The sequence below is a fragment of the Lontra canadensis genome, unplaced genomic scaffold, assembly GCF_010015895.1.
Source record: "Lontra canadensis isolate GAN:19392208 unplaced genomic scaffold, GSC_riverotter_1.0 scaffold11, whole genome shotgun sequence".
In the NCBI taxonomy this organism is placed as follows: domain Eukaryota; kingdom Metazoa; phylum Chordata; class Mammalia; order Carnivora; family Mustelidae; genus Lontra; species Lontra canadensis.
This window is the reverse complement of record NW_022631005.1, coordinates 3636831-3662344: the sequence shown is the minus strand read 5'-3', so window position 1 is coordinate 3662344 and position 25514 is coordinate 3636831. Positions and strand designations below refer to the sequence as shown.

The 25514-nt window shown below is 40.0% G+C and overlaps 1 protein-coding gene across 1 annotated transcript in view; it reads left to right on the top strand.

Annotated features, from left to right (window-relative positions):
- The window catches only part of TTN (titin), a 269891-nt gene that overhangs the window by 184406 nt on the left and 59971 nt on the right, over nucleotides 1–25514 (top strand). The window contains exons 235-274 of the mRNA XM_032856015.1: nucleotides 100–296; nucleotides 380–685; nucleotides 781–1059; nucleotides 1685–1984; nucleotides 2100–2402; nucleotides 2516–2878; nucleotides 3199–3501; nucleotides 3632–3931; nucleotides 4600–4896; nucleotides 4999–5283; nucleotides 5383–5676; nucleotides 7012–7311; nucleotides 7415–7723; nucleotides 7812–8002; nucleotides 8902–9331; nucleotides 10564–10872; nucleotides 11001–11149; nucleotides 11232–11264; nucleotides 11357–11486; nucleotides 11576–11875; nucleotides 11977–12294; nucleotides 13249–13545; nucleotides 13659–13958; nucleotides 14050–14364; nucleotides 14461–14609; nucleotides 14963–15113; nucleotides 15203–15484; nucleotides 16975–17277; nucleotides 17794–18096; nucleotides 18197–18478; nucleotides 18568–18867; nucleotides 18961–19263; nucleotides 19365–19673; nucleotides 19785–20066; nucleotides 20186–20485; nucleotides 20572–20865; nucleotides 20948–23914; nucleotides 24237–24557; nucleotides 24658–24942; nucleotides 25040–25339. Of these exons, the coding sequence (XP_032711906.1) occupies nucleotides 100–296; nucleotides 380–685; nucleotides 781–1059; nucleotides 1685–1984; nucleotides 2100–2402; nucleotides 2516–2878; nucleotides 3199–3501; nucleotides 3632–3931; nucleotides 4600–4896; nucleotides 4999–5283; nucleotides 5383–5676; nucleotides 7012–7311; nucleotides 7415–7723; nucleotides 7812–8002; nucleotides 8902–9331; nucleotides 10564–10872; nucleotides 11001–11149; nucleotides 11232–11264; nucleotides 11357–11486; nucleotides 11576–11875; nucleotides 11977–12294; nucleotides 13249–13545; nucleotides 13659–13958; nucleotides 14050–14364; nucleotides 14461–14609; nucleotides 14963–15113; nucleotides 15203–15484; nucleotides 16975–17277; nucleotides 17794–18096; nucleotides 18197–18478; nucleotides 18568–18867; nucleotides 18961–19263; nucleotides 19365–19673; nucleotides 19785–20066; nucleotides 20186–20485; nucleotides 20572–20865; nucleotides 20948–23914; nucleotides 24237–24557; nucleotides 24658–24942; nucleotides 25040–25339 (13739 nt within the window). The remainder of the gene's footprint in view (nucleotides 1–99; nucleotides 297–379; nucleotides 686–780; nucleotides 1060–1684; nucleotides 1985–2099; nucleotides 2403–2515; nucleotides 2879–3198; nucleotides 3502–3631; nucleotides 3932–4599; nucleotides 4897–4998; nucleotides 5284–5382; nucleotides 5677–7011; nucleotides 7312–7414; nucleotides 7724–7811; nucleotides 8003–8901; nucleotides 9332–10563; nucleotides 10873–11000; nucleotides 11150–11231; nucleotides 11265–11356; nucleotides 11487–11575; nucleotides 11876–11976; nucleotides 12295–13248; nucleotides 13546–13658; nucleotides 13959–14049; nucleotides 14365–14460; nucleotides 14610–14962; nucleotides 15114–15202; nucleotides 15485–16974; nucleotides 17278–17793; nucleotides 18097–18196; nucleotides 18479–18567; nucleotides 18868–18960; nucleotides 19264–19364; nucleotides 19674–19784; nucleotides 20067–20185; nucleotides 20486–20571; nucleotides 20866–20947; nucleotides 23915–24236; nucleotides 24558–24657; nucleotides 24943–25039; nucleotides 25340–25514) is intronic.

Below are 25514 nucleotides of genomic sequence, written 5' to 3'. Positions count from 1 at the left end.
TAGAATTTTAATTAATTCACAAAGAATAATCTATACTCAGCTGAACATTCTTAACTTTGTTTTCCCTATTAATGCTAATAAAATGCTTTATTTCAATAGATACATCATTGAGAAGAAAGAAAAGTTAGGTACCCGTTGGGTGAAAGCTGGAAAGACCTCAGGACCTGACTGTAACTTTAGAGTAACTGATGTCATTGAAGGAACAGAGGTCCAGTTTCAGGTTCGGGCAGAAAATGAAGCTGGAGTTGGTCACCCAAGTGAACCCACAGAAATCCTGGCAATTGAAGATCCAACAAGTAAGTAGTATCAGTTATGTAAAGGATATTGTTTACAACTCGATGATGAGATCACGGATGTGAACGGTTCACTCTTTTTTCAGGTCCTCCTTCACCTCCTCTTGACTTGCATGTGACTGATGCTGGGCGAAAGCACATTGCTATCGCCTGGAAGCCTCCAGAGAAAAATGGTGGAAGTCCTATTATAGGATACCATGTTGAAATGTGCCCAGTAGGCACTGAGAAATGGATGCGAGTTAATTCCCGCCCAATAAAAGACTTGAAGTTCAAAGTTGAAGAAGGTGTTGTTCCTGACAAGGAGTACGTTCTGAGAGTGAGAGCTGTCAATGCTGTTGGTGTCAGTGAGCCATCTGAGATCTCTGAAAACGTGGTTGCCAAAGACCCAGACTGTAAGAACACAGTTTCTTTTATAATTAATAAAACAGGCTTTGCTTACACATTGCACTTTGACGTACCTTTTTTCCCTCTTTTCGATATCTCACAGGCAAGCCAACAATTGATATGGAGACACATGACATTGTTGTCATTGAAGGTGAAAAGTTACGCATTCCTGTTCCCTTCCGAGCTGTCCCAGTTCCAACTGTTAGTTGGCATAAAGATGGTAAAGAAGTCAAAGCAAGTGACAGATTAACAATGAAGAATGATCACATCTCTGCACACCTTGAAGTTCCCAAAAGTGTCCATGCAGATGCTGGAGTTTATACCATTACACTGGAGAACAAGCTTGGCTCAGCAACTGGCTCAATCAATGTCAAAGTCATAGGTAATCATGCTTTGATGAAATATGAGATATTCTTCCTCACATGTTAGGAAAATTAGTTAACTTTGCAGTGTTAGTATAAAGGGTTTCATGAGTTGGCTATGTATAAACTAAGTGTCTTTCCAGATTATTTCTTCCCATATGAGAAGCAAAGCAATTATAGACGTGAAATTGCCAGTTAAAAATCTGATTAAACTAATTTACTTCTGTTGTAATTACTGGCATGTGAAGTACTAAATAAAAGAGTATACCCCCAAAAAGTTTTAATTGCCAATACTCATTTATAATTATATTTATATTTTTCCATAGTGTTTTCACCAGGATCAGTAACATTTTCTATCCTGTCCCATGCAGATGGTATTTAGAAATTTGTGTGTGGAGAAATTTGTGTGTGGAGAGTCTTTGTTAGCCCTCCTGAGTCTTTGTTTGGAATAAAGACTCAGGAGGGCTACTGACATTTAGTAATTGGGGGCCAAGGATGCTAAATGGCCTGCAATGTATGGGGGAATACTCCAACACATCAAAGGTTATACCACCCAAAATGTGACTAGTCCCACTTAGAAAAAAGTGTACTATAACATGCTGACTATTCGTCTTACAATAACAAGTATCATTTTATTTCTAACAGGCCTACCTGGACCATGCAAAGATATTAAAGCAAGTGACGTGACCAAGAGCTCTTGTAAATTAACCTGGGAACCTCCAGAATATGATGGTGGAAGCCCAATCCTCCATTATGTCCTGGAACGCAGAGAGGCTGGGAGGAGGACATATATACCAGTAATGTCTGGTGAGAACAAACTGTCTTGGACCGTAAAAGATCTGATACCAAATGGTGAATACTTCTTCCGTGTTAAAGCTGTCAACAAGATTGGTGGAGGCGAATATATTGAACTGAAAAATCCAGTCATTGCTCAAGATCCAAAGCGTAAGTTTGGGCATGGTTAGAATATAGCTAGGAATTAATACGCAATTTTTTAATTTAAAAAAGTGGGTTTTTTTTATACACGTACATATTAACATATTTTTTTCTTATTCTTCAGAGCCTCCTGATCCACCTGTGGATGTTGAGGTTCATAATCCTACAGCTAAGGCAATGACTATTACATGGAAGCCACCTTTGTACGATGGAGGAAGCAAAATCATGGGTTATATCATAGAAAAGATTGCTAAGGGTGAAGACAAATGGAAGAGATGCAATGAACACCTGGTACCAGTCCTGACCTACACAGCAAAAGGACTTGAAGAGGGAAAGGAATACCAATTCCGAGTGCGAGCAGAAAATGCTGCTGGCATTAGTGAACCTTCTCGGGCCACTCCTCCAACAAAAGCTGTAGATCCTATTGGTAAGTTTCATTTAATGGGGTGGCCACTGTCCCATTGTACAGTAAAAAAGAATAATGTCTTGTCAGATGTTTTGATCAGAACTGAAAGCAATTGCTGTCTTTAATCCTTACAGATGCCCCGAAGGTCATTTTGAGAACCAGCCTTGAGGTGAAACGAGGTGATGAAATAGCCCTCGATGCAACCATCTCTGGGTCTCCTTACCCAGCTATTACATGGCTAAAGGATGAAAAAGTCATTACACCAGAAGAAATTAAGAAGCGAGTAGCACCCACAATTAGGAGGAAGAAGGGTGAAGTTCAAGAAGAAGAACCATTTGTCCTGCCTCTGACAGAACGTTTGAGTATCGACAACAGTAAAAAAGGAGAGTCTCAGCTGCGCGTCCGAGATTCTCTCCGACCTGACCACGGCGTGTATATGATCAAAGCTGAAAATGACCATGGCATTGCCAAAGCTCCCTGTACTGTCTGTGTGCTAGGTGAGTAGGCAAAACAACACTTCTCAATGGAAGGAAGTCTAGGGAAGAGTTTTAGTAAGACATAAAAAGGGGGTTTGGGCCAGGGGGTGGGGGTATCAAAGAAGTAGGAAATAGCTTCAGCAAGCTATCCTCCGACCCATTTTTCCTCCTGGCTATGTAAACAAAATCACCCAAGCTTGTTGTTTATTAGCTAGTGTGGTATGAATACCGATGTAGAAAAACACAAAAGTTTGTGTTAAAGGGGCATGCTGACATGGATGTTTTTCATAACCACTGCTTCTACACAAATTTTTAATCACTGCTGTCTTTTGAAATACTAGATACACCAGGACCACCAATCAACTTTGTATTTGAAGATATTAGAAAGAACTCTGTCCTCTGCAAATGGGAACCACCCCTTGATGATGGTGGCAGTGAAATTATAAACTACACTTTGGAAAAGAAAGACAAGACAAAACCTGACTCAGAGTGGATTACTGTCACTGCAACACTTAGACACTGCAAATATTCAGTGACAAAACTAATTGAAGGAAAAGAGTACCTCTTTCGCGTAAGAGCTGAAAACAGGTTTGGGCCTGGACCACCATGTGTTTCCAAACCACTTACAGCCAAAGATCCATTTGGTAAGGTTCTTTTAGCATCTACACTTTGCCTTTTTATCATATGCATGGGTATATACATTACCATAGCTTTTAAACTTGAATTTTTATGATACTAGGAAATTAATTCAAATATGCAATTTTTTTTTATCAGAACCACCTGATGCACCCGACAAGCCCATTGTAGAAGATGTTACCAAAAACAGTATGCTCGTGAAATGGAATGAACCAAAAGATAATGGAAGTCCCATCTTGGGTTATTGGCTTGAAAAACGAGAGGTTAATAGTACACACTGGTCTCGTGTCAACAGAAGCCTTTTGAATTCTTTGAAAACCAATGTAGAAGGCCTATTAGAAGGACTCACCTATGTCTTCAGAGTATGTGCTGAAAATGCAGCTGGACCCGGAAAGTTCAGTCCCCCTTCAGATCCCAAAACAGCACATGATCCAATCTGTAAGTAATTTCTCATGAAGAGAGTGGGGTACAACATGGTGACTATAATTAAGTCACTTAATTAAGTACTATATTATATGTTTGAAAGTGAAGAGAGTAGATCTTGCATGTTAACACTTAAAAAAAAAGAAAAATGATAATTGTGTAAGGGGATGAAGGTGTAAACCAACACTGTGGTAATCATTTTGCAACATATGTATCAGATTATCATGTTGTATACCTTAAACTTACCAAAAAAGTGGGGGATGCCTGGGTGGCTCAGTTGGTTAAGCAACTGCCTTCAGTTCAGGTCATGATCCCAGGGTCCTGGAATTGAGCCCCGTGTCAGGCTCCTTACTCAGCAAGGAGTCTGCTTCTCCCTCTCCCTCTCCCTGCTACTCCGCCTGCTTGTGCTTGCTCTCTGTCAAATAAATAAAATTAAAATTAAAAAAAATTAAAGAAACTTACCAAAAAAAAAAAAACAAGCAAAATATTAACAATGACTACAGACACATGCTAAGGTCACAAAGTAAAATTTTAAACATCTATAAATATAACTTAAAAGTTTCACAAGACAGTACTTACCCATATTACCTGCAATGCATTCTGGAAAAAAGTGGATAGAGTAAGTTATTGTGCATTTTAAAAGCTTCAGTGAGTTCTTATTTGTGTAACTGCATTCATTCCAGCTCCACCTGGGCCACCTGTCCCAAAAGTCACTGACACAAGCTCTACAACTATTGATCTAGAATGGGAACCCCCAGCTTTCAATGGTGGGGGGGATATTATTGGCTACTTTGTCGATAAGCAGCTGGTTGGCACAAATGAATGGTCACGCTGCACAGAGAAGATGATCAAGACCCGTCAGTACACCGTCAAAGAAATCCGAGAGGGTGCTGATTATAAACTTCGAGTGAGTGCTGTCAACGCTGCAGGTGAAGGACCGCCAGGAGAGACAGGACCCGTTACTGTGGCTGAACCACAAGGTAACCTAAGAGTTCCCTAGATAAGATTATGGATATTTTCCTAGTAGGAGACTTTTCCCCCATCTTTCTTGGGCTAACGTATTACTGTTCTCTTTAAAACAGAGCCTCCAACTGTGGAACTAGATGTTTCTGTCAAAGCTGGGATACAAATAATGGCTGGGAAGACACTTAGAATTCCAGCTGTGGTGACTGGGCGTCCAGTGCCTACCAGAGTATGGACCATAGAAGAAGGGGAGCTGGATAAAGACCGCGTTGTAATAGAGAACATTGGAACCAAATCTGAGCTAATTATCAAGAATGCATTGAGAAAAGACCATGGCAGATATGTGATTACAGCTACTAATAGCTGTGGTTCCAAATTTGCAGCAGCCAGGGTAGAAGTTTTTGGTAAGGAATGTTACGTGGATTTTCAGAGGGTTTTCCTAAGTAATACAATTTATCGCATTGATTTTTTATGTTTGTTTGTTTGTTAATTTTATTTTATAGACGTTCCTGGACCAGTTCTTGACTTAAAACCTGTTGTAACAAATAGAAAGATGTGTTTACTTAACTGGTCTGATCCGGCAGATGATGGAGGAAGTGAAATCACAGGATTCATTATTGAAAGAAAAGATGCTAAAATGCATACCTGGAGACAACCAATTGAGACCGAGAGATCTAAATGTGACATCACAGGTCTCATTGAGGGGCAAGAATATATGTTCCGTGTGATTGCCAAGAACAAGTTTGGCTGTGGCCCGCCTGTTGAAATAGGACCAATTCTTGCAGTGGATCCACTAGGTAAAGGAGGTTTTCATTGTGTTTTCTTTGTGTTTGCTTCTAGTTATGTCATTTATTTATTGAGCCTTATGGCTTTGAACTCCCTAACAATCCCATGATCTATAGCTAGAGAGTGATAAGAAAGGTAAGTCAAGTAACTACTAGCAACTTTAAAGAATACCGTTTTTGCTATAATTTCAATGTCGTTTTTGGCTCACTGTAATTTTTGCACAATCCATGCACAGTTTTGTGTACTGAAAAACCTGAATCTAGTGAAGCTTAGCAATAACCTAAAAATAGTTAGAAATACTACATCTCTGCAATAGAGTGCCCTGGAGTAATTCATTTAATACTTCCGTAGTTAAAGGGAATTCACTATTTTTAAAAGGGTACAGGATAGACAACAGCCTTATGATAAATGCCTTAGTCTTCCTTTAGTCCTCAGGTAGTCTCCACACTGGAAGGATATGGAGACCCAGAATCAGAAAAAGCCACCAGAGAATAGAAATCTAACCAAAGGAAATCTCCTTAAACAATATGAACAAATGTGAAACCCTAAAATCACACACACTTGGAAATGCATCCTGACATCCCAACCAAGAAAGCAAAATATGTGAGGATGACCCATTCCCCAAGAAACAGAGGCTTTATTACTCCTCCACCACCACCTCCCTACCAACCAAAAAAAGAAAATTACAACCTCACTGTGACAGCTCATCTCAGATACATCCGCTATATGTCAAGTTTTACCAGAGGTATCAGAACAGAGCTGAGCTTCCACCACAAAGCTCAGCTTCTGGTTGTAGTAACAGTCAACAGGAGGGGATCAGGTCTAGTTTTAGCATTCACACTTATTCTTTGTTGTGTCCTTTGGGCGCAAAACTACAGCAGCATTACATAAATTCTCTTTCCATTCCATTTTAAACCCATGCTTAGAGGCAACTTGGTTCAAAGTTTGGTAGACATATCTACTGTCTATTAATAAAGGAAACACCTTGATCTCAGCTGGTCATCCAAAGCAAAACTTCACAGACCTTCTCTGCTACTTCATTAGGATTAGAAGCTTTCCCAGTGACAGAGCTATAACAGATCTAAAATGGTAAAAATAACAAAGGCGTACATGTCTTTTATTTCTAATCAAGAATTTTGACTGTAAACCTCACTAAGAGAAAGTCTGCCTATTATTAATGCCTATTATTCTGGTAACTGATGTGTTTTCAGAAGGATTTTAAAGATGGATGTTAAGGTTATGCCAGACAGAAACCTATTTTTCACATAATTAATTTGAAGTGAAGTAGTATCTCTTACATGAATATTTATTTGATGCTTGTCATTTCAACTTGCCTCTGGTTAAAGGTCCTCCAACGTCTCCTGAGAGGCTCACATACACAGAAAGGACAAAGTCCACTATCACCCTTGACTGGAAGGAGCCCCGCAGCGATGGTGGCAGCCCCATCCAGGGCTATATCATTGAAAAACGGCGTCACGACAAACCCAACTTTGAAAGGGTTAACAAGCGACTCTGCCCAACCACATCTTTTCCGGTTGAAGATCTTGATGAACACCAAATGTATGAATTCCGCGTCAAAGCTGTCAACGCAATTGGGGAAAGTGAACCATCCCTACCTCTTAATGTGGTCATACAAGATGACGAAGGTGTGGAATCTGAGCCTGATTTTAGTGCACTTTCTGGTGCTGCCTTTATCTCATAGAGTGAGCAAACATTTTTATTTTTCTTTTCTTTCCCTTCTCTTCGCAGTGCCTCCCAACATTAAGTTGCGCCTGTCTGTTCGAGGAGACACTATCAAAGTCAAGGCAGGAGAGCCTGTTAACATCCCCGCAGATGTGACAGGCCTTCCGATGCCTAAGATTGAGTGGTCCAAGAATGAAACCGTGATCGAAAAACCCACTGATGCACTTAAGATAACCAAGGAAGAAGTATCCCGAAGCGAGGCAAAGACCGAGGTTATCATTCCCAAAGCAGTCCGGGAAGACAAAGGCACTTACACCATTACTGCTTCCAATCGCCTGGGCTCGGTGTTCCGAAATGTTCATGTAGAAGTATATGGTAAGGGACCTGCTTTCTTAGCTCAAAATGGAGTCCAGTGTCTGTTTAAGAATTGTCTTCTCATTCTCCTCTCTTGGTTCCTTTCCAGATCGTCCATCACCACCAAGAAATCTTGCTGTTACTGACATTAAAGCTGAATCCTGCTACTTGACATGGGATGCCCCTCTAGACAATGGTGGCAGTGAAATAACCCATTATATCATAGACAAACGTGATGCAAGCAGGAAGAAGAGTGAATGGGAAGAAGTCACCAATACTGCCGTAGAGAGGAAATATGGGGTAAACTGTTCTAAATGTTTTTTTTATATACAGTAAAAGGACATGACACTGAATTAACACCATTCTGGCATAATCTTGGAATTTAATGATTAAACTCAAAACTGCACATAAAAAGATTTATCACAGTTTTTAGCACCATGCACATAAGGCCACTTAAAAGTATTATTTGGGGGCACCTGGGTGGCTCAGTTGGTTAAGTGACTGCCTTTGGCTCAGGTCGTGACCCTGGAGTCCTGGGATGGAGTTCCACATCAGGCTCCCTGCTCGGCAGGGAATCTGCTTCTCCCTCTGACCTCTCTCCTCTCATGGTCTCTCTCTCTCTCATTTTCTCTCTCTCTCTCCCAAATAAATAAAATCTTTAAAAAAAAAAAAAAAGTACTATTTGGTAGGGTTCCTGGGTGGCTCAGTGGGTTAAGCCTCTGCCTTTGGCTCATGTCATGATCTCAGGGTCCTGGGATCGAGCCCTGCATCGGGCTCTCTGCTCAGCAGGGAGCCTCCTTCCCCCCTCCCTCTGCCTGCCTTTCTTCCTACATGTGATCTCTCTCTCTATGTTAAATAAATAAATAAAATCTTTAAAAAAATACTATTTGGTAAACCAATTCTCTCTTATTTGAGAGATCCACTACTAGGTACAATAAATATACATATTTGTATTTTTTAAGTTAAATTCAATTATCCAACATATAGTACACCATTAGTTTTTGATGTAGTATTTAATAACTTATTAGCTGCACATGCTTTCTCCACATTTGTGTCTATGTATTTTTAAACTATGTATTTTCTTGATTTTAATAGGTTTCTTTTTTATAGTCTTACATATGAAAAGAACCTGAATTTTAAAATAAGTGAAACCAACAAGTCCATTGTTTTTAAGAAATCACTATTCATCTGATTTCTAGGTCTGGAAACTCATCCCCAATGGTCAGTATGAGTTCCGAGTTAGGGCAGTGAATAAATACGGAATCAGTGATGACTGCAAATCAGATAAAGTTGTCATTCAAGATCCCTTCCGCCTTCCTGGACCTCCGGGAAAACCGAAAGTCCTGGAGCGCACCAAAGGGTCAATGCTAGTGAGCTGGACTCCTCCTCTGGACAATGGCGGCTCTCCCATTACTGGCTACTGGCTGGAGAAGAGAGAAGAGGGAGGTTCCTATTGGTCACGTGTCAGCAGAGCACCAATAACCAAAGTGGGATTGAAAGGCATAGAATTCAACGTTCCCCGCTTGATTGAGGGTGTTAAATACCAGTTCAGAGCAATGGCAATAAATGCTGCAGGAGTGGGTCCTCCCAGTGAACCATCAGATCCAGCTGTTGCAGGAGATCCCATATGTAAGTATGCTTCTATTTCTGGAGTTTACAAAGAGCAAAGCCACCAAATGAATAGTTCTTCTCTTAAATTTCTTGCATTTTTCTATACCCAATTATTTATTAAAGTAAAAACCTCATACTTACGTAGAGTATCAGAAGTACATAAATTTGTGTATATGTATAGACAGATGTACATACTATACACACAGCTCTATGTATGTATTCATACACACATGTATACACATACGTAAAATCATATAGTTTTTAATTGTTGGTTTAAGCCTAGTATTTATGAGGAATCACAGTGATAAAGACCCTGCACTATAAGCTCCTCTCTGCTCCCATACCCCTATCTCATTTCATACTATGAAAATTATCTCCCTCCCTAAAGAGACCCTCTAGGTAGAGTTGAACAAAAAGCAAAATGTTCACTTTTCAAACATATATATTGTATCTTTAATATAATCTTCAATAATATATATTGTACCTTTATGCAAGATTCTCAAGCACAGTCCATGAGGTCGTAAGAAAAAAAAAAATCCTTCTGAAAGATCTATTTAGCAGATCAGTTCAAAGATTAAAATACCATGGTCTTAATGATTCACTGTATTTGCTATATATCTGATTAGATTCTCTGTAGGAAAAAAAAAATCAGCTACTTGTTAAAAAGATTTAAAATACTCTAAGTTCTATATGGAGCATATATATATAAAATGAAGTAGTCATTCATTCATTTAGCAAGCCTGTACTGAACGTGTGCTTTGTTCAAGGTAGTGTGCTAGAGAGGAAGAGTGAGGGTTCAAAAGACTTTCTGTAATGGTAAAGCACTGTCAGAAACGTAAAGGATTGTTATACATCGATCTCGTCCCTAAAGAGCAAACAATTAGTTTGTGTTCCAAAGTTTACCAGCTAATGATGAAATCATTTTTTTTTTACTTTAAATTAAACTAAGGTTTTAGTAGAGAATATGACAGAGTCTCTTCAAAGGGATCTTAAAATAGCTTTTCACTAATTGTGTATAAATGCAACATATATCTATCTAGAGATCATGTATCGTCTTTTTAATCACAGTTAGTTGTTTACTTATTTTGTTTTCACATTAATGCGAAACAAAAAGAGATTATTTCTTATATTCTCTGCTCTGGAAGGTAATTTATTCTTTCGGAATTCCTACTTTAGTATTTAGTAGATTAAATCTAGCGTTCCATTGGCTTCAGAATTTGCTGCACTCTTCTTCTTCTTCTTCTTCTTAGATCCACCTGGGCCACCTTCCTGCCCAGAGGTCAAAGATAAAACCAAGTCCAGCATCTCGCTGGCATGGAAACCTCCAGCCAAAGATGGCGGCAGTCCAATCAAAGGATACATTGTAGAAATGCAAGAAGAAGGCAGCACCGACTGGAAAAAAGTAAACGAGCCAGACAAACTGCTAACCACCTGTGAATGTGTGGTGCCAAATCTGAAAGAACTCCGCAAGTACCGATTCAGAGTGAAAGCTGTCAATGATGCTGGTGAGTCTGAACCAAGTGATACAACTGGAGAGATCCCTGCCATGGATATTCAAGGTACTCATCCTTTATTGCATTTCTGTGTTCATTTGACCTTATTACGAAAGTTAATATCCCGAAGATAGGTCACTTACTTCTTTGAAAAAGGTATGCTAAATCCTGTTATATTATTCATGGTATTACAGAGGCTCCAGAAGTTTTTATTGACATTGGAGCACAAGACTGTCTGGTTTGTCAAGCTGGCTCCCAGATTAGGATTCCTGCTGTCATCAAGGGACGCCCGACACCAAAATCATCGTGGGAATTTGATGGAAAGGCGAAGAAGGCAGTGAAGGTAAGAAAAATATAATTTTCTATGTCTCCCATTGAATCACTCTAAGGATTATTAACACTACAACGATCTTCTTCTCTAACAGGATGGAGTTCATGATATACCCGAGGATGCACAGGTAAAAAGAAAAATTGAAGTAGTTCAGAACGCAGTTGACTGCAGTACCACTCTTATTTCATCCAATGGGTAACTACTGTTCTTTCTGTATAGCTGGAGACTGCTGAAAACTCCTCAGTAATCATTATTCCAGAATGCACACGATCTCACACAGGCAAATACAGCATCACAGCCAAGAATAAGGCCGGACAGAAGACAGCACATTGCAGAGTCAAAGTCATGGGTAAGAAGGACTTTAAAAGTGACCATAGAATAAGAACAAATTATTTTAAACAAAGTGACATTGTTTATGTGGTGATTTGCATCCAATAGATGTACCAGGACCACCCAAAGATCTGAAAGTCAGTGACATCACAAGGGGTAGTTGCAGACTCTCGTGGAAGATGCCAGACGATGATGGAGGAGACAGGATTAAGGGCTATGTTATAGAGAAGAAGACTATTGATGGAAAAGCCTGGACTAAAGTCAATCCAAACTGTGGAAGCACCACATTTGTGGTTCCTGATCTCATCTCTGAACAGCAGTATTTCTTCCGCGTGCGTGCAGAAAACCGTTTCGGTATTGGTGCACCCGCGGAAACCATTCAGAGGACCACAGCCAGAGATCCAATATGTAAGTTTTTTTTTTTCCTAATATGAGATTAAAATAGTTCCACAAATTTGAAATATATCATTATAAACAATGCTTAATACTTCCTTTACCTATTTTTAAAGATCCTCCTGATCCCCCCATTAAACTCAAGATTGGCCTCATAACAAAGAACACAGTACACCTATCATGGAAACCCCCAAAGAATGATGGGGGCTCCCCTGTCACCCACTATATTGTTGAGTGCCTTGCATGGGACCCTACTGGGAAAAAGAAAGAAGCTTGGAAACAGTGCAACAAGCGTGATGTGGAAGAACTAGAATTTACTGTTGAAGACCTTGTCGAGGGTGGCGAATATGAATTCAGAGTCAAGGCTGTGAATGCTGCTGGAGTCAGCAAACCTTCAGCCACTGTGGGCCCAGTGACTGTCAAAGACCAGACATGTAAGCCCCCACATATTAACTGAGAATGTCCTCTCTAGGAACCCCTTCCTAGTAATTTAATATCAGTCCAGAGTAAAAAGAAAAATCTCTGTAGATCAGGAGGCTAGTGTGAGTGGAATGTGAACACGGGCATATTAATCACACTTTCCCTCAACTTCTACTGAATTATCCTATTTCCTTACATATTAAACTTTTCCCTTATTTGAAGGGGATGACATTTGAAATTTCCATACTAAATTTTCTGCATGATCCTCAAAAGGGGAAGAAAGTAAGCAGTTATTTGTTCAGCAAGTTCTGAACCCCATTTATCTTCCCAATCAAGTTTCTTTTTCTCTATTTAAGAAAAAGATACATCCATTTTAATAGATTAATATAGATAAATATGGTAATAATTCTTCCTCTGTTATTGTTACGATCCCTACTGCTTTGTGTTTGTTCAGTTCTTTCTTCTAAAATTAGGAGGGCTGTAGTCACTACCCTCTTTGCATGTTCTCCTGCATTCATGGAAAATGGGAAGTTGCTTTGCCTGCACTAGTAGTTGTATTTCTTAGGGCATTCTCTCAGAATAAAAACTGTAAGTCCTCTCATAATTCTGCATATTTAAGAAAATATGCATCTATATTAAAGGGAATATCATGAAAGAACTCTAAACCTAGGCTATCACAATCTTCACTTCTCTCTGCCCTCTAACTGTATCTACATGCATAATAACGCCCAATAAGGGAGAGGCAAGAGTTGATTACCTAGCCACATGTAGGTCCAATAAAGGATGATGACTACATATACCTGCTCTCCAAACTGGTAAAATTGAAGTCAGATCTGTTCTTCATATTGGGCTGGGCTAGGAAGCCTGTCTATAGTAGATACAAATAGCTTTATAGGCACTGTAAATTCTACTTTCTGTCCCTAGTGACCACATTGTTGTTGTTGTTGTTGTTGTTTTAAACAATCTAGGCCCACCATCAATTGAGCTAAAAGAATTCATGGAGGTTGAAGAAGGAACAGATGTTAACATTGTGGCCAAAATTAAAGGTGTGCCATTCCCAGCACTGACCTGGTTTAAAGCTCCTCCAAGGAAGCCTGACAAAAAAGAACCTGTTATCTATGACACGCATGTCAACAAACTGGTAGTGGATGACACTTGCACCTTAGTTATTCCACAGTCTCGCAGGAGTGACACTGGCTTATATACCATCACAGCTGTGAATAATCTGGGAACAGCATCAAAGGAGATGAGACTGAATGTCTTGGGTAAAGATAGCACGGCTTAATTAAAACTACATGTTTTTCTGTTCCTATGTATATTATTTGGCTTTAAAACCATTCTTCTAATATTTTTTTTCTCCTTTTTAAAACCATTTTAGGTCGTCCTGGCCCTCCAGTGGGACCAATAAAGTTTGAATCTATTTCAGCAGATCAAATGACATTATCTTGGCTTCCACCTTTGGATGATGGAGGGTCTAAGATTACAAACTATGTAATTGAGAAGAGGGAGGCTAACAGGAAGACATGGGTGCGTGTCTCCAGTGAACCTAAAGAGTGCACATACACAATTCCCAAATTGCTAGAAGGCCATGAATATGTATTCCGAATCATGGCCCAGAACAAATTTGGCATTGGGGAGCCTCTTGACAGTGAACCTGAAACAGCAAGAAACCTCTTCTGTAAGTAGGACATGCTTTACATATAAAGTCACTCTTACTGTTGTTTTGTTTTTTATGATTTCTAGAAATCAATGTGATTTCTTTTCCACAGCTGTCCCTGGAGCACCAGATAAACCAACAGTTAGCAGCGTGACTCGCAACTCCATGACTGTCAATTGGGAAGAACCAGAATACGATGGAGGCTCTCCTGTGACAGGATACTGGCTAGAAATGAAAGACACCACTTCAAAGAGGTGGAAGAGAGTTAACCGAGATCCTATCAAGGCCATGACTCTGGGTGTTTCTTATAAAGTGACTGGTCTTATCGAAGGTTCTGACTATCAGTTCCGTGTATATGCAATCAATGCTGCTGGTGTGGGTCCTGCAAGTCTGCCATCAGACCCAGTGACTGCTAGAGATCCAATTGGTAAGCCTTGAAACCATTCCTTTTTTTTTTTTTTTAACCCCACCCCAAAGTCCCATGGAAAAGTCAAGAATACTTATGTATACTGGTTTTTTCCAGCCCCTCCTGGTCCTCCAATTCCCAAAGTCACAGATTGGACTAAATCATCTGTGGATTTGGAGTGGTCTCCACCACTAAAAGATGGGGGTTCCAAAGTAACTGGATACATCGTTGAATATAAAGAAGAAGGAAAAGAGGAATGGGAACAGGTAGCTAACATTTGGCATTATGAAAATATAAATAAGCGAAAAGTGTAGCTGTTATTCTGAATCACATTAATTTCTATTTGTAGAAATAAAAATACCTTTTTATTAAGAAATCAGAAAACAATTACAACTGATAATCCAAACACCTGTTATGTCAAAAATTTAATCAAAAGTTAATATTGTTGTTATTAAAACACAATTCCTGGCAAGACATTTCATGCAGTGTTTACCTGCAATATCTGATCCGCAAAACCTAAAGTGGCAACAATTTTCCCAGAGTAGTTAAATATGCTGTTGGTTAGACTTCAGAAAGCCATGAAGCTACAAAGAACTGAATGCATGTAATCCTTCCCTAGGCTAAAGATAAAGAAGTGAGAGGAACAAAGCTTGTTGTGACAGGCTTAAAAGAGGGAGCTTTCTACAAATTCAGAGTTAGAGCAGTCAACATTGCAGGCATTGGAGAACCTGGAGAAGTCACAGATGTCATTGAAATGAAGGACAGAATTGGTAATTATTCACACTGCTATTATTTTCTCCATATTTGTCTTTTGGATTGGTAATGAAAACCACATTTGTAATTTTCAATTGTGTTCCAGTGTCACCTGACCTTCAGCTAGACGCCAGTGTCAGAGACAGAATTGTGGTTCACGCTGGAGGGGTGATCCGGATCATTGCATATGTGTCTGGAAAACCTCCTCCAACTGTCACCTGGAACATGAATGAAAGAGCATTACCTCAAGAAGCTACCATCGAGACCACAGCCATTAGCTCCTCCATGGTCATCAAGAATTGCCAGAGGAGCCACCAAGGTGTCTATTCTCTTCTCGCCAAAAATGCAGGGGGAGAAAGAAAGAAGACCATTATTGTTGATGTATTAGGTATGTTGATGTATTAGGTAAATACCTTTAATTTGTCCATGCAGCTTTTTAAAATGACATTTTGACTTCATCTACAGCCAAGCTGTGTTACAGTAAAACTGTTACAAATGTTTTGGAAAATCAGAAAAATCACCCACAATCCCACTGACCATTGCTAACATTTAAAAATCTTTCCTTTTTTTTGGTCTTATACCTCTTTTATATTGTTGTACTTCTATAAATACAGTTTTATATGTTGTCTTTTTATATAACATTAAAAAGTTATGTTTTTATGTTATATAAAAACAAAGTTTTTTAAATAAAATTTTGTATATTGCCTTTTTATATGACATGCCACCATAAGCACTATGTTTTATATAGTTTCTATAAAAGCAAGTTTCCTGCACATGTACATGAATATCTAATAATTTACTAAGGTTGATCAATTTCACATCATGAGAGTGTATCCTTTGCTAATTATCATGATAAAGCAAAAGTCTCTGTGAAGGGTTTCAGTATTCTAATTGAAAAGCATGTGATGGGTATTAAGGAGGACACGTGTGATGAGCATTAGGTGTTATACACAACTAAAATGAACCATTGAACACTACATCAAAAACTATGTACTATATGCTGGCTAACTGAACATAATAAAAAAAAAGCATGATATTTGATTATCAATATTACATTTCTAGTCACTGAATAGAGGTGAACTCTACAGTTTTTCATGCCCCTTGCTGGCTGCTTTATGCTAGTGATTTGCTCAGAGAGTAAACCCCTCCCACTCAGATTTCACTCTCATCATGTCTCTAGGCACAACCATACTCCAAACCATGAGTTTTTATGTGAAAATAGCTGGTTCTCTACTGAACATAATTAATGATATGTAAACATATTGTGTTTTCATTAATGAAAAAGGCATGAGGGAAAAGATCTCATTGACCCAACAGTCCTACAAGCTTTTAGGTTAGTTTCAAGCTCTTCAACACCCATTATTTTAACTTGAGAACCAGTACACTTTCAAGGTTGAATTCCAGCCCTCTCAAAGGGCCTTCTGAGATTTGGGAATTCCCGTGCTCCTTATTGATTTACTAGTCACCTAGAAAAAGCTCTCTGTCCCTTCTGGAGAGTAAACTAGACAACAGAAAGTAGCCATGCCACCCCTCACCCCTTTTCCTGTCTCCTTCTGTGCATTCTCCTTCTAGCAGCTCCCTCTCTGGACTTACAAATTACAAAAAAAAAGTATAAACATACATATATAAATACCCGTATGTTATATATATACACACACATTACTATTCCTGCAGCTTCTACTAAAACAGTGGCAAACAGTAATTATAAACATACTTCATTTAAAAATATGAATATAGATACCATGGGGAAGAAAAAAATCAATAGCCATGAAATCTTATTCATAACAGTTTTGTTTTTTAAACACAGAGGGTAACAAGTGTTGAGCCCGGTTGTTCACTGAAAACAGCCGGCTAGAAATTGTCTCCTCTTTTTCCCAGATGTGCCAGGTCCTGTTGGAACACCCTTCCAGGCTCACAACCTAACCAATGACTCCTGCAAACTGACATGGTTTTCTCCAGAAGATGATGGAGGCTCTCCAATCACCAATTATGTCATTGAGAAGCGTGAATCTGACCGCAGAGCATGGACCCCAGTGACATACACAGTTACCCGACAGAATGCTACTGTCCAGGGTCTCATTGAAGGAAAATCCTACTTTTTCCGAATTGCAGCCGAAAACAGTGTTGGCATAGGCCCATTTACTGAGACACCAACCGCTCTTGTCATCCGAGATCCAATAAGTAAGTGCAATTTAAAACAATTTCATCCTTAATCACTTCATTCATTTAGGAAAAGAGGATGGTGAGAATATGTGTACTAAGACTAAACATTTCATTCCCTTGAAAGCATTCAGTAGATAAATGCTCAAAGCCTCATGTTGGTAGTGTTTGAATGTGATCGTGAGAGACATTATGGGAATATAGGAGTCTTCCAATTCCTCCATGGATACTACACTATTTTTTTTAAAATTTCCACTTAATGTCATGAATATGAAATAATATCCCAACTCTGGAGAACTTTCTTAAATGATTTGGCCTCAACGAACCTCTATTTCCTCATCTATCATAGAAAATTAGACTGGGTGGTGTCTTTTTTAACTCTAATAGTGCTATGGTGAGAACTTTCTGTTACTTATCAAAGCAAATAATTTAACGTTTAAGTGCAGTCCTCCAAGAGTATCATTTACTATTTACTATGATTTACTACATTTTTTAACATGACCTTTTCTTCATTGTAATTCTGTATTTTACTTACAGCTGTACCAGAGCGTCCTGAAGACCTGGAAGTCAAAGAAGTTACTAAAGATTCTGTTTCCTTGACTTGGAATCCTCCTAAGTATGATGGTGGATCAGAAATTATCAACTATGTCCTAGAAAGCCGCCTCATTGGAACTGAGAAATTCCACAAGGTTACAAATGACAACTTGCTTAGCAGAAAATACACTGTGAAAGGCTTAAAAGAAGGTGATACCTATGAGTACCGTGTCAGTGCTGTGAATATCGTGGGACAAGGCAAACCGTCGTTTTGTACCAAGCCCATCACTTGCAAGGATGACTTGGGTATGTGTCAAATGTAATTCATACTCTGAAAACTTGTACACTTATAGATTTGCCATAAGACATCAGTAAAACTGACTTGCCTGTATAATTACAATTTCAGCTCCTCCAACCCTTGACCTCGACTTCAGAGATAAGCTCACAGTTCGGGTTGGTGAAGCTTTTGCTCTCACTGGCCGTTACTCAGGCAAACCAAAGCCTAAAATTACTTGGTTCAAAGATGAAGCTGATGTGCTGGAGGATGATCGCACTCAGATAAAGACCACTCCAACAACACTTGCTCTAGAGAAGATCAAGGCCAAACGTTCAGATTCTGGCAAATACTGCGTGGTTGTGGAGAACAGTACAGGCTCCAGGAAAGGGTTCTGTCAAGTCAATGTTGTTGGTAAGTATCCTTTAGCAAGAAGAATATATATTCTGTTCTTTCCAAAGCAGAATGGGCAATTACATTTTGGGCTGTGTTTTTTTCTGCAGACCGTCCTGGACCACCAGTAGGACCAGTTATTTTCGATGAGGTGACCAAAGATTACATGGTTATCTCTTGGAAGCCACCTTTAGATGACGGAGGCAGTGAAATTACCAATTACATTATTGAGAAGAAGGAGGTGGGCAAAGACATTTGGATGCCTGTGACATCTGCAAGTGCTAAGACAACATGCAAAGTTTCTAAACTCCTTGAAGGAAAAGATTATATTTTCCGGATATATGCTGAAAACCTATATGGAATAAGTGATCCTCTGGTGTCTGATTCCATGAAAGCCAAAGATCGTTTCAGTACGCATTACATTTCCTTTTAGTGATTCTGTGTTGAATATTGTTAGTAGGGAAAATGACATTTCTAACACGCTCTGCTAATGTTTGTCGTAGGGGTTCCTGATGCACCAGAGCAGCCCATTGTCACAGAGGTTACCAAAGACTCTGCATTAGTAACCTGGAACAAGCCAAATGATGGAGGAAAGCCCATCACAAACTACATCCTGGAAAAGAGGGAAACTATGTCGAAAAGATGGGCTAGAGTTACCAAAGAGCCCATCCATCCATACACTAAATTCAGGGTTCCTGATCTTCTAGAAGGGTGTCAGTATGAATTCCGGGTTGCTGCAGAAAATGAAATTGGTATTGGTGATCCAAGCCCACCATCCAAACCAGTCTTTGCTAAAGATCCAATTGGTACAATATTAAAGCATTCATTCTGTCTTCACGTTATCCAACTTGGTTTGCGGCTGTGTTCTAACTCCTTTTTGTTTTTTTTTTTTTCTTTTATTACATAGCTAAACCAAGTCCACCAATTAATCCTGAAGCAATTGATACAACGTGTAATTCAGTTGATCTAACCTGGCAGCCACCACGTCATGATGGCGGGAGCAAGATTCTGGGTTATATTGTTGAGTACCAGAAAGTTGGAGATGAAGAGTGGAAGAGAGCTAATTACACTCCTGAGTCATGTCCTGAAACTAAGTATAAAGTCACTGGTCTTCGGGATGGTCAAACCTATAAGTTCAGGGTATTGGCAGTCAATGAAGCTGGTGAATCGGATCCAGCTTATGTTCCCGAGCCAGTGCTAGTAAAAGACAGACTTGGTGAGTAAAATCATCTCAGCTATAATAGCAAAGAAGATAGGTGTCTCTTTGTATATGCTTCGTTGTAAAATACATAAATCAAATCTGAAAGTACTATTTGCTTTATTCCAGAACCCCCAGAGTTGATTCTTGATGCCAACATGGCAAGAGAACAACACATAAAGGTTGGTGATACTCTAAGACTTAGTGCTGTCATCAAAGGTGTGCCATTCCCAAAAGTAACTTGGAAGAAAGGAGACAGAGAAGCTCCAACTAAAGCAAGAATCGATGTTACTCCAGTTGGTAGCAAGCTTGAAATTCCTAATGCTGCCCATGAAGATGGCGGAATTTATTCTTTAACAGTGGAGAATCCAGCTGGTTCAAAAACTGTCTCAGTAAAAGTCCTCGTATTAGGTGAGAATTTTCATACTTATGTATTTAATGTCATAACATATTAAAAATAAATTTTTATACATTTTGAGCTGTTATTAGGTTAAATCACTTATTATAACTTCATTATTTAACACTTTCAGATAAGCCGGGGCCACCTAGAGATCTGGAAGTCAGTGAAATTAGGAAAGACTCTTGTTACCTTACTTGGAAGGAACCACTGGATGATGGTGGTTCTGTTATTACAAATTACGTGGTTGAGAGGAGAGATGTTGCCACCTCCCAGTGGTCACCTCTTTCAGCTACATCCAAGAAGAAGAGTCACATGGCTAAACACCTTACTGAAGGCAATCAGTATCTCTTCCGGGTAGCTGCTGAGAACCAGTATGGACGTGGTCCTTTTGTTGAAACACCTAAACCCATCAAGGCTCTGGATCCTCTCCGTAAGTTGCTTTCTCTGGATACAGAGGTTTTCTCTGACTGTCTCTGAGAATATTATTCACTCATCATAACTTCTTCTTTTGAAAAGATCCCCCAGGGCCACCGAAAAACTTACACCATGTAGACGTCGACAAGACTGAAGTCTCACTTGTTTGGAATAAGCCTGATCGTGACGGTGGCTCTCCAATCACTGGCTATTTAGTGGAATATCAAGAAGAGGGCACCGAAGACTGGATTAAGTTCAAGACTGTGACAAACTTAGAGTGTGTTGTTACTGGACTGCAGCAAGGAAAGACGTATAGATTCCGCGTAAAAGCTGAAAATATTGTGGGTCTTGGTCTCCCTGACACAACTATCCCAATAGAATGTCAAGAAAAACTAGGTAATTTTTGGACTGGCATTATTATTTTTTTTAATTCATGTTGTGAAAATCAACATCTAATTTTCTCATGTTCACTTTCCAGTGCCTCCATCCGTGGAACTAGATGTGAAATTAATTGAAGGCCTTGTGGTAAAAGCTGGAACTACAGTCAGGTTCCCTGCCATCATAAGAGGCGTACCCATTCCCACTGTCAAGTGGACAACAGATGGGAGTGAGATCAAAACAGATGAACACTACACAGTTGAAACTGACAGCTTCTCATCAGTACTTACTATTAAGAACTGCTTAAGGAGAGACACTGGGGAATATCAAATCACAGTTTCCAATGCAGCTGGCACCAAAACAGTAGCTGTACATCTTACTGTTCTTGATGTTCCTGGTCCACCAACAGGTCCTATTAATATTCTGGATGTTACCCCAGAATATATGACTATCTCATGGCAGCCACCAAAGGATGATGGAGGAAGCCCTGTGATAAATTATATAGTTGAGAAACAAGATACAAGGAAAGGCACATGGGGTGTTGTCTCATCAGGAAGCAGTAAGACAAAGCTGAAAATCCCACATCTGCAAAAAGGCTGTGAATATATTTTCCGAGTCAGAGCAGAGAATAAGATGGGTGTTGGTCCTCCCCTTGACTCCATTCCTACTGTTGCTAAACATAAGTTTAGTCCTCCATCTCCTCCTGGTAAACCAGTGGTTACTGACATTACCGAAAATGCTGCAACAGTGTCTTGGACACTGCCAAAATATGATGGCGGCAGTCCAATAATTGGTTACTATGTGGAACGTCGAGAAATAACTGGCAAATGGGTGAGAGTCAACAAAACACCCATACCTGACCTGAAGTTTAGAGTGACTGGACTGTATGAGGGAAATACATACGAGTTTAGGGTTTTTGCTGAAAATCTTGCAGGACTAAGCAATCCATCGCCAAGTTCTGACCCAATAAAAGCTTGCCGGCCCATCAAACCACCTGGACCACCAATTAATCCTAAACTGAAAGACAAGACCAAAGAAACAGCTGACTTGGTGTGGACAAAGCCTCTCAGTGATGGTGGCAGCCCCATTCTAGGCTACGTAGTGGAGTGTCAGAAACCTGGTACAACACAGTGGAATAGGATTAATAAAGATGAACTCATTAGGCAGTGTGCCTTTAGGGTACCTGGACTAGTTGAAGGAAATGAGTACAGATTCCGTATAAAGGCAGCTAATATTGTGGGAGAGGGAGAGCCAAGAGAACTAGCAGAATCTGTGATTGCGAAAGACATCCTTCATCCTCCAGAAGTAGAACTTGATGTTACTTGTCGTGATGTTATTACCGTTAGAGTGGGCCAAACTATCCGCATTCTTGCTCGAGTCAGAGGCAGACCTGATCCAGACATAACTTGGTCCAAGGAAGGCAAAGTATTGGTCCGAGAAAAGCGGGTTGACATAATTCATGATCTACCTCGTGTTGAGTTACAGATTAAAGATGCTGTTAGAGCTGATCATGGCAAGTATATTATCTCAGCCAAGAATACCAGTGGGCATGCCCAAGGTTCCGCCATTGTTAATGTTCTTGACCGACCTGGGCCTTGCCAGAATTTAAGGGTTAGCAATGTAACCAAAGAAAACTGTACAATTTCTTGGGAGAACCCACTAGATAACGGTGGCTCAGAAATAACGAATTTCATAGTAGAATATCGCAAACCAAACCAGAAAGGCTGGTCAATTGTTGCTTCAGATGCCACTAAGCGATTAATTAAGGCCAACCTCTTAGCCAACAACGAATACTATTTCCGAGTCTGTGCAGAGAATAAAGTAGGAGTTGGTCCAACCATTGAAACAAAAACTCCAATTCTGGCTATTAACCCTATTGATAGGCCAGGTGAGCCTGAAAACCTTCACATTGCAGATAAAGGAAAGACATTTGTCTATCTCAAGTGGCGGCGGCCGGATTATGATGGTGGTAGCCCAAATCTGTCCTATCACGTTGAGAGGAGGCTGAAGGGCTCTGATGAATGGGAAAGAGTGCATAAAGGAAGCATTAAAGAAACCCATTACATGGTTGACAGATGTGTTGAAAACCAGATTTATGAGTTCAGAGTGCAAACAAAGAATGAAGGTGGTGAAAGTGACTGGGTGAAGACAGAGGAAGTTGTTGTGAAGGAAGATTTACAGAAACCAGTACTTGATCTGAAATTAAGTGGTGTGCTGACTGTCAAAGCAGGAGACACCATTAGACTTGAGGCAGGTGTTAGAGGCAAACCATTCCCAGAAGTTTTATGGACCAAGGACAAAGATGCTACAGACTTAACAAGATCACCAAGGGTCAAGATTGATACCAGTGCTGATTCATCCAAATTTTCTCTTTCTAAAGCAAAGCGAAGTGATGGCGGTAAATATGTAATTACAGCAACTAACACGGCTGGCAGTTTTGTGGCCTATGCCACTGTCAATGTTTTAGATAAGCCTGGTCCTGTAAGAAATCTGAAAATTACTGATGTGTCCAGTGATCGGTGTACTATTCACTGGGATCCACCAGAGGATGATGGTGGCTGTGAAATCCAAAATTATATTCTAGAAAAATGTGAGAGTAAGCGAATGGTTTGGTCTACCTATTCTGCTAATGTCTTAACACCCAGTGCTACTGTAACACGTCTCATAGAAGGAAATGAATATATTTTCCGAGTCCGTGCAGAAAATAAAATAGGCACAGGGCCTCCAACAGAAAGTAAACCAGTCATTGCAAAAACCAAATATGATAGACCTGGTCGCCCAGATCCTCCAGAAGTCACCAAAGTAAGCAAAGAAGAGATGACCGTGGTTTGGAATCCACCTGAATATGATGGTGGAAAATCCATCACAGGATACTTTTTGGAGAAAAAGGAAAAACATTCAGTACGATGGGTCCCTGTTAACAAGAGTGCAATCCCCGAGAGACGTCTCAAAGTACAGAACCTCCTCCCAGGACATGAATATCAGTTCCGTGTCAAGGCAGAAAATGAAATTGGAATTGGAGAACCAAGCTTGCCCTCAAGGCCAGTGGTGGCAAAAGACCCCATAGGTATGATGTTCTTTTTTTCTAATTTCGCAGCAAATCTTAATCCCAAGCCTGGGAGGTATTAGACAAATAAGTTAAATCCATGACTTCAAAACTTTAGCCAATATTCTTCCAAGTAGATCTTTTACCAGATCACCTAAAACGTACAAAGAACAGTAGATTCTAAATTTATAAAGGGAAATAAGGACTCAGTGATTGAGAAGTTGAATGTCCTATCTTTGATTAACTGAAAATGGACGACTTTGTAATATAAACTACACATTGGAGTATCACCAGTTAGAGTTAATGAAGGGTATATTCATTCTTATATATTTACTATTTTCAGAACCACCTGGTCCACCAACCAATCTCAAAGTGGTCGACACAACCAAAAGTTCCATAACTCTTGGATGGGGAAAACCAGTGTATGATGGTGGCGCACCAATAATCGGATATGTTGTGGAAATGAGACCAAAACGAGAAGATGCATCTCCTGATGAAGGCTGGAAAAGGTGCAATGCTGCCGCACAACTTGTTCGCATGGAGTTCACTGTTACCAGCTTGGATGAAAACCAGGAATATGAGTTCAGGGTGTGTGCCCAAAACCAAGCTGGCATTGGGCGCCCTGCCGAACTAAAGGATGCTATTAAACCTAAAGAAATCCTCGGTGAGACCCTATTTTGTCCTAGGATTCATTCGCTTTACACTTCTTGCATGATTTCCCCACATTCCGAAAAGTCAACTAATGGTTTTCATATCATTTGCAGAACCTCCGGAGATTGATCTGGATGCCAGCATGAGAAAACTGGTCATAGTGAGAGCAGGATGCCCTATCCGACTATTTGCCATAGTGAGAGGACGACCTGCTCCTAAAGTCACTTGGCGAAAAGTGGGTATTGACAATGTGGTCAGAAAAGGACAAGTTGATCTGGTGGACACGATGGCCTTCCTTGTCATCCCCAATTCCACCCGTGATGACTCGGGAAAATATTCCTTGACACTTGTGAACCCAGCAGGAGAAAAGGCCGTGTTTGTGAATGTTAGAGTATTAGGTGGGTTACTAACAAGCTCCTTCTTCCTCTTCGAAAACACATTAGTTAAGAAGAAGGCTGAAGAGACTTGTATATCTGATTTTGTGGCTCTTTACAGATACTCCCGGACCTGTGACTGATTTAAAAGTTTCAGATGTCACTAAAACGTCATGCCACATTTCCTGGGCCCCTCCTGAGAATGACGGTGGGAGCCAAGTGACACATTACATTGTGGAGAAGCGTGAGGCAGAAAGAAAGACGTGGTCAACAGTTACCCCAGAAGTCAAGAAAACGAGCTTCCAAGTCACCAACCTTGTCCCTGGGAATGAGTACTTCTTCAGAGTCACTGCCGTCAATGAATATGGCCCTGGCGTGCCAGCAGATGTCCCCAAACCAGTGCTTGCATCAGATCCTCTGAGTAAGGACCGTCCTTTTCCCTCCTTTTCACTCCAGTCTCAAGATACTGAAACACGTTCATCTACCACACCAAAGGGCTTTAATTTGTAGAAACCCAAACAGGACAAATAAATCTCTAACTCACTCATTGAAGAGTGTTTTAATCTGCCCCATCTTGTACTTCCCACGTTCAACAA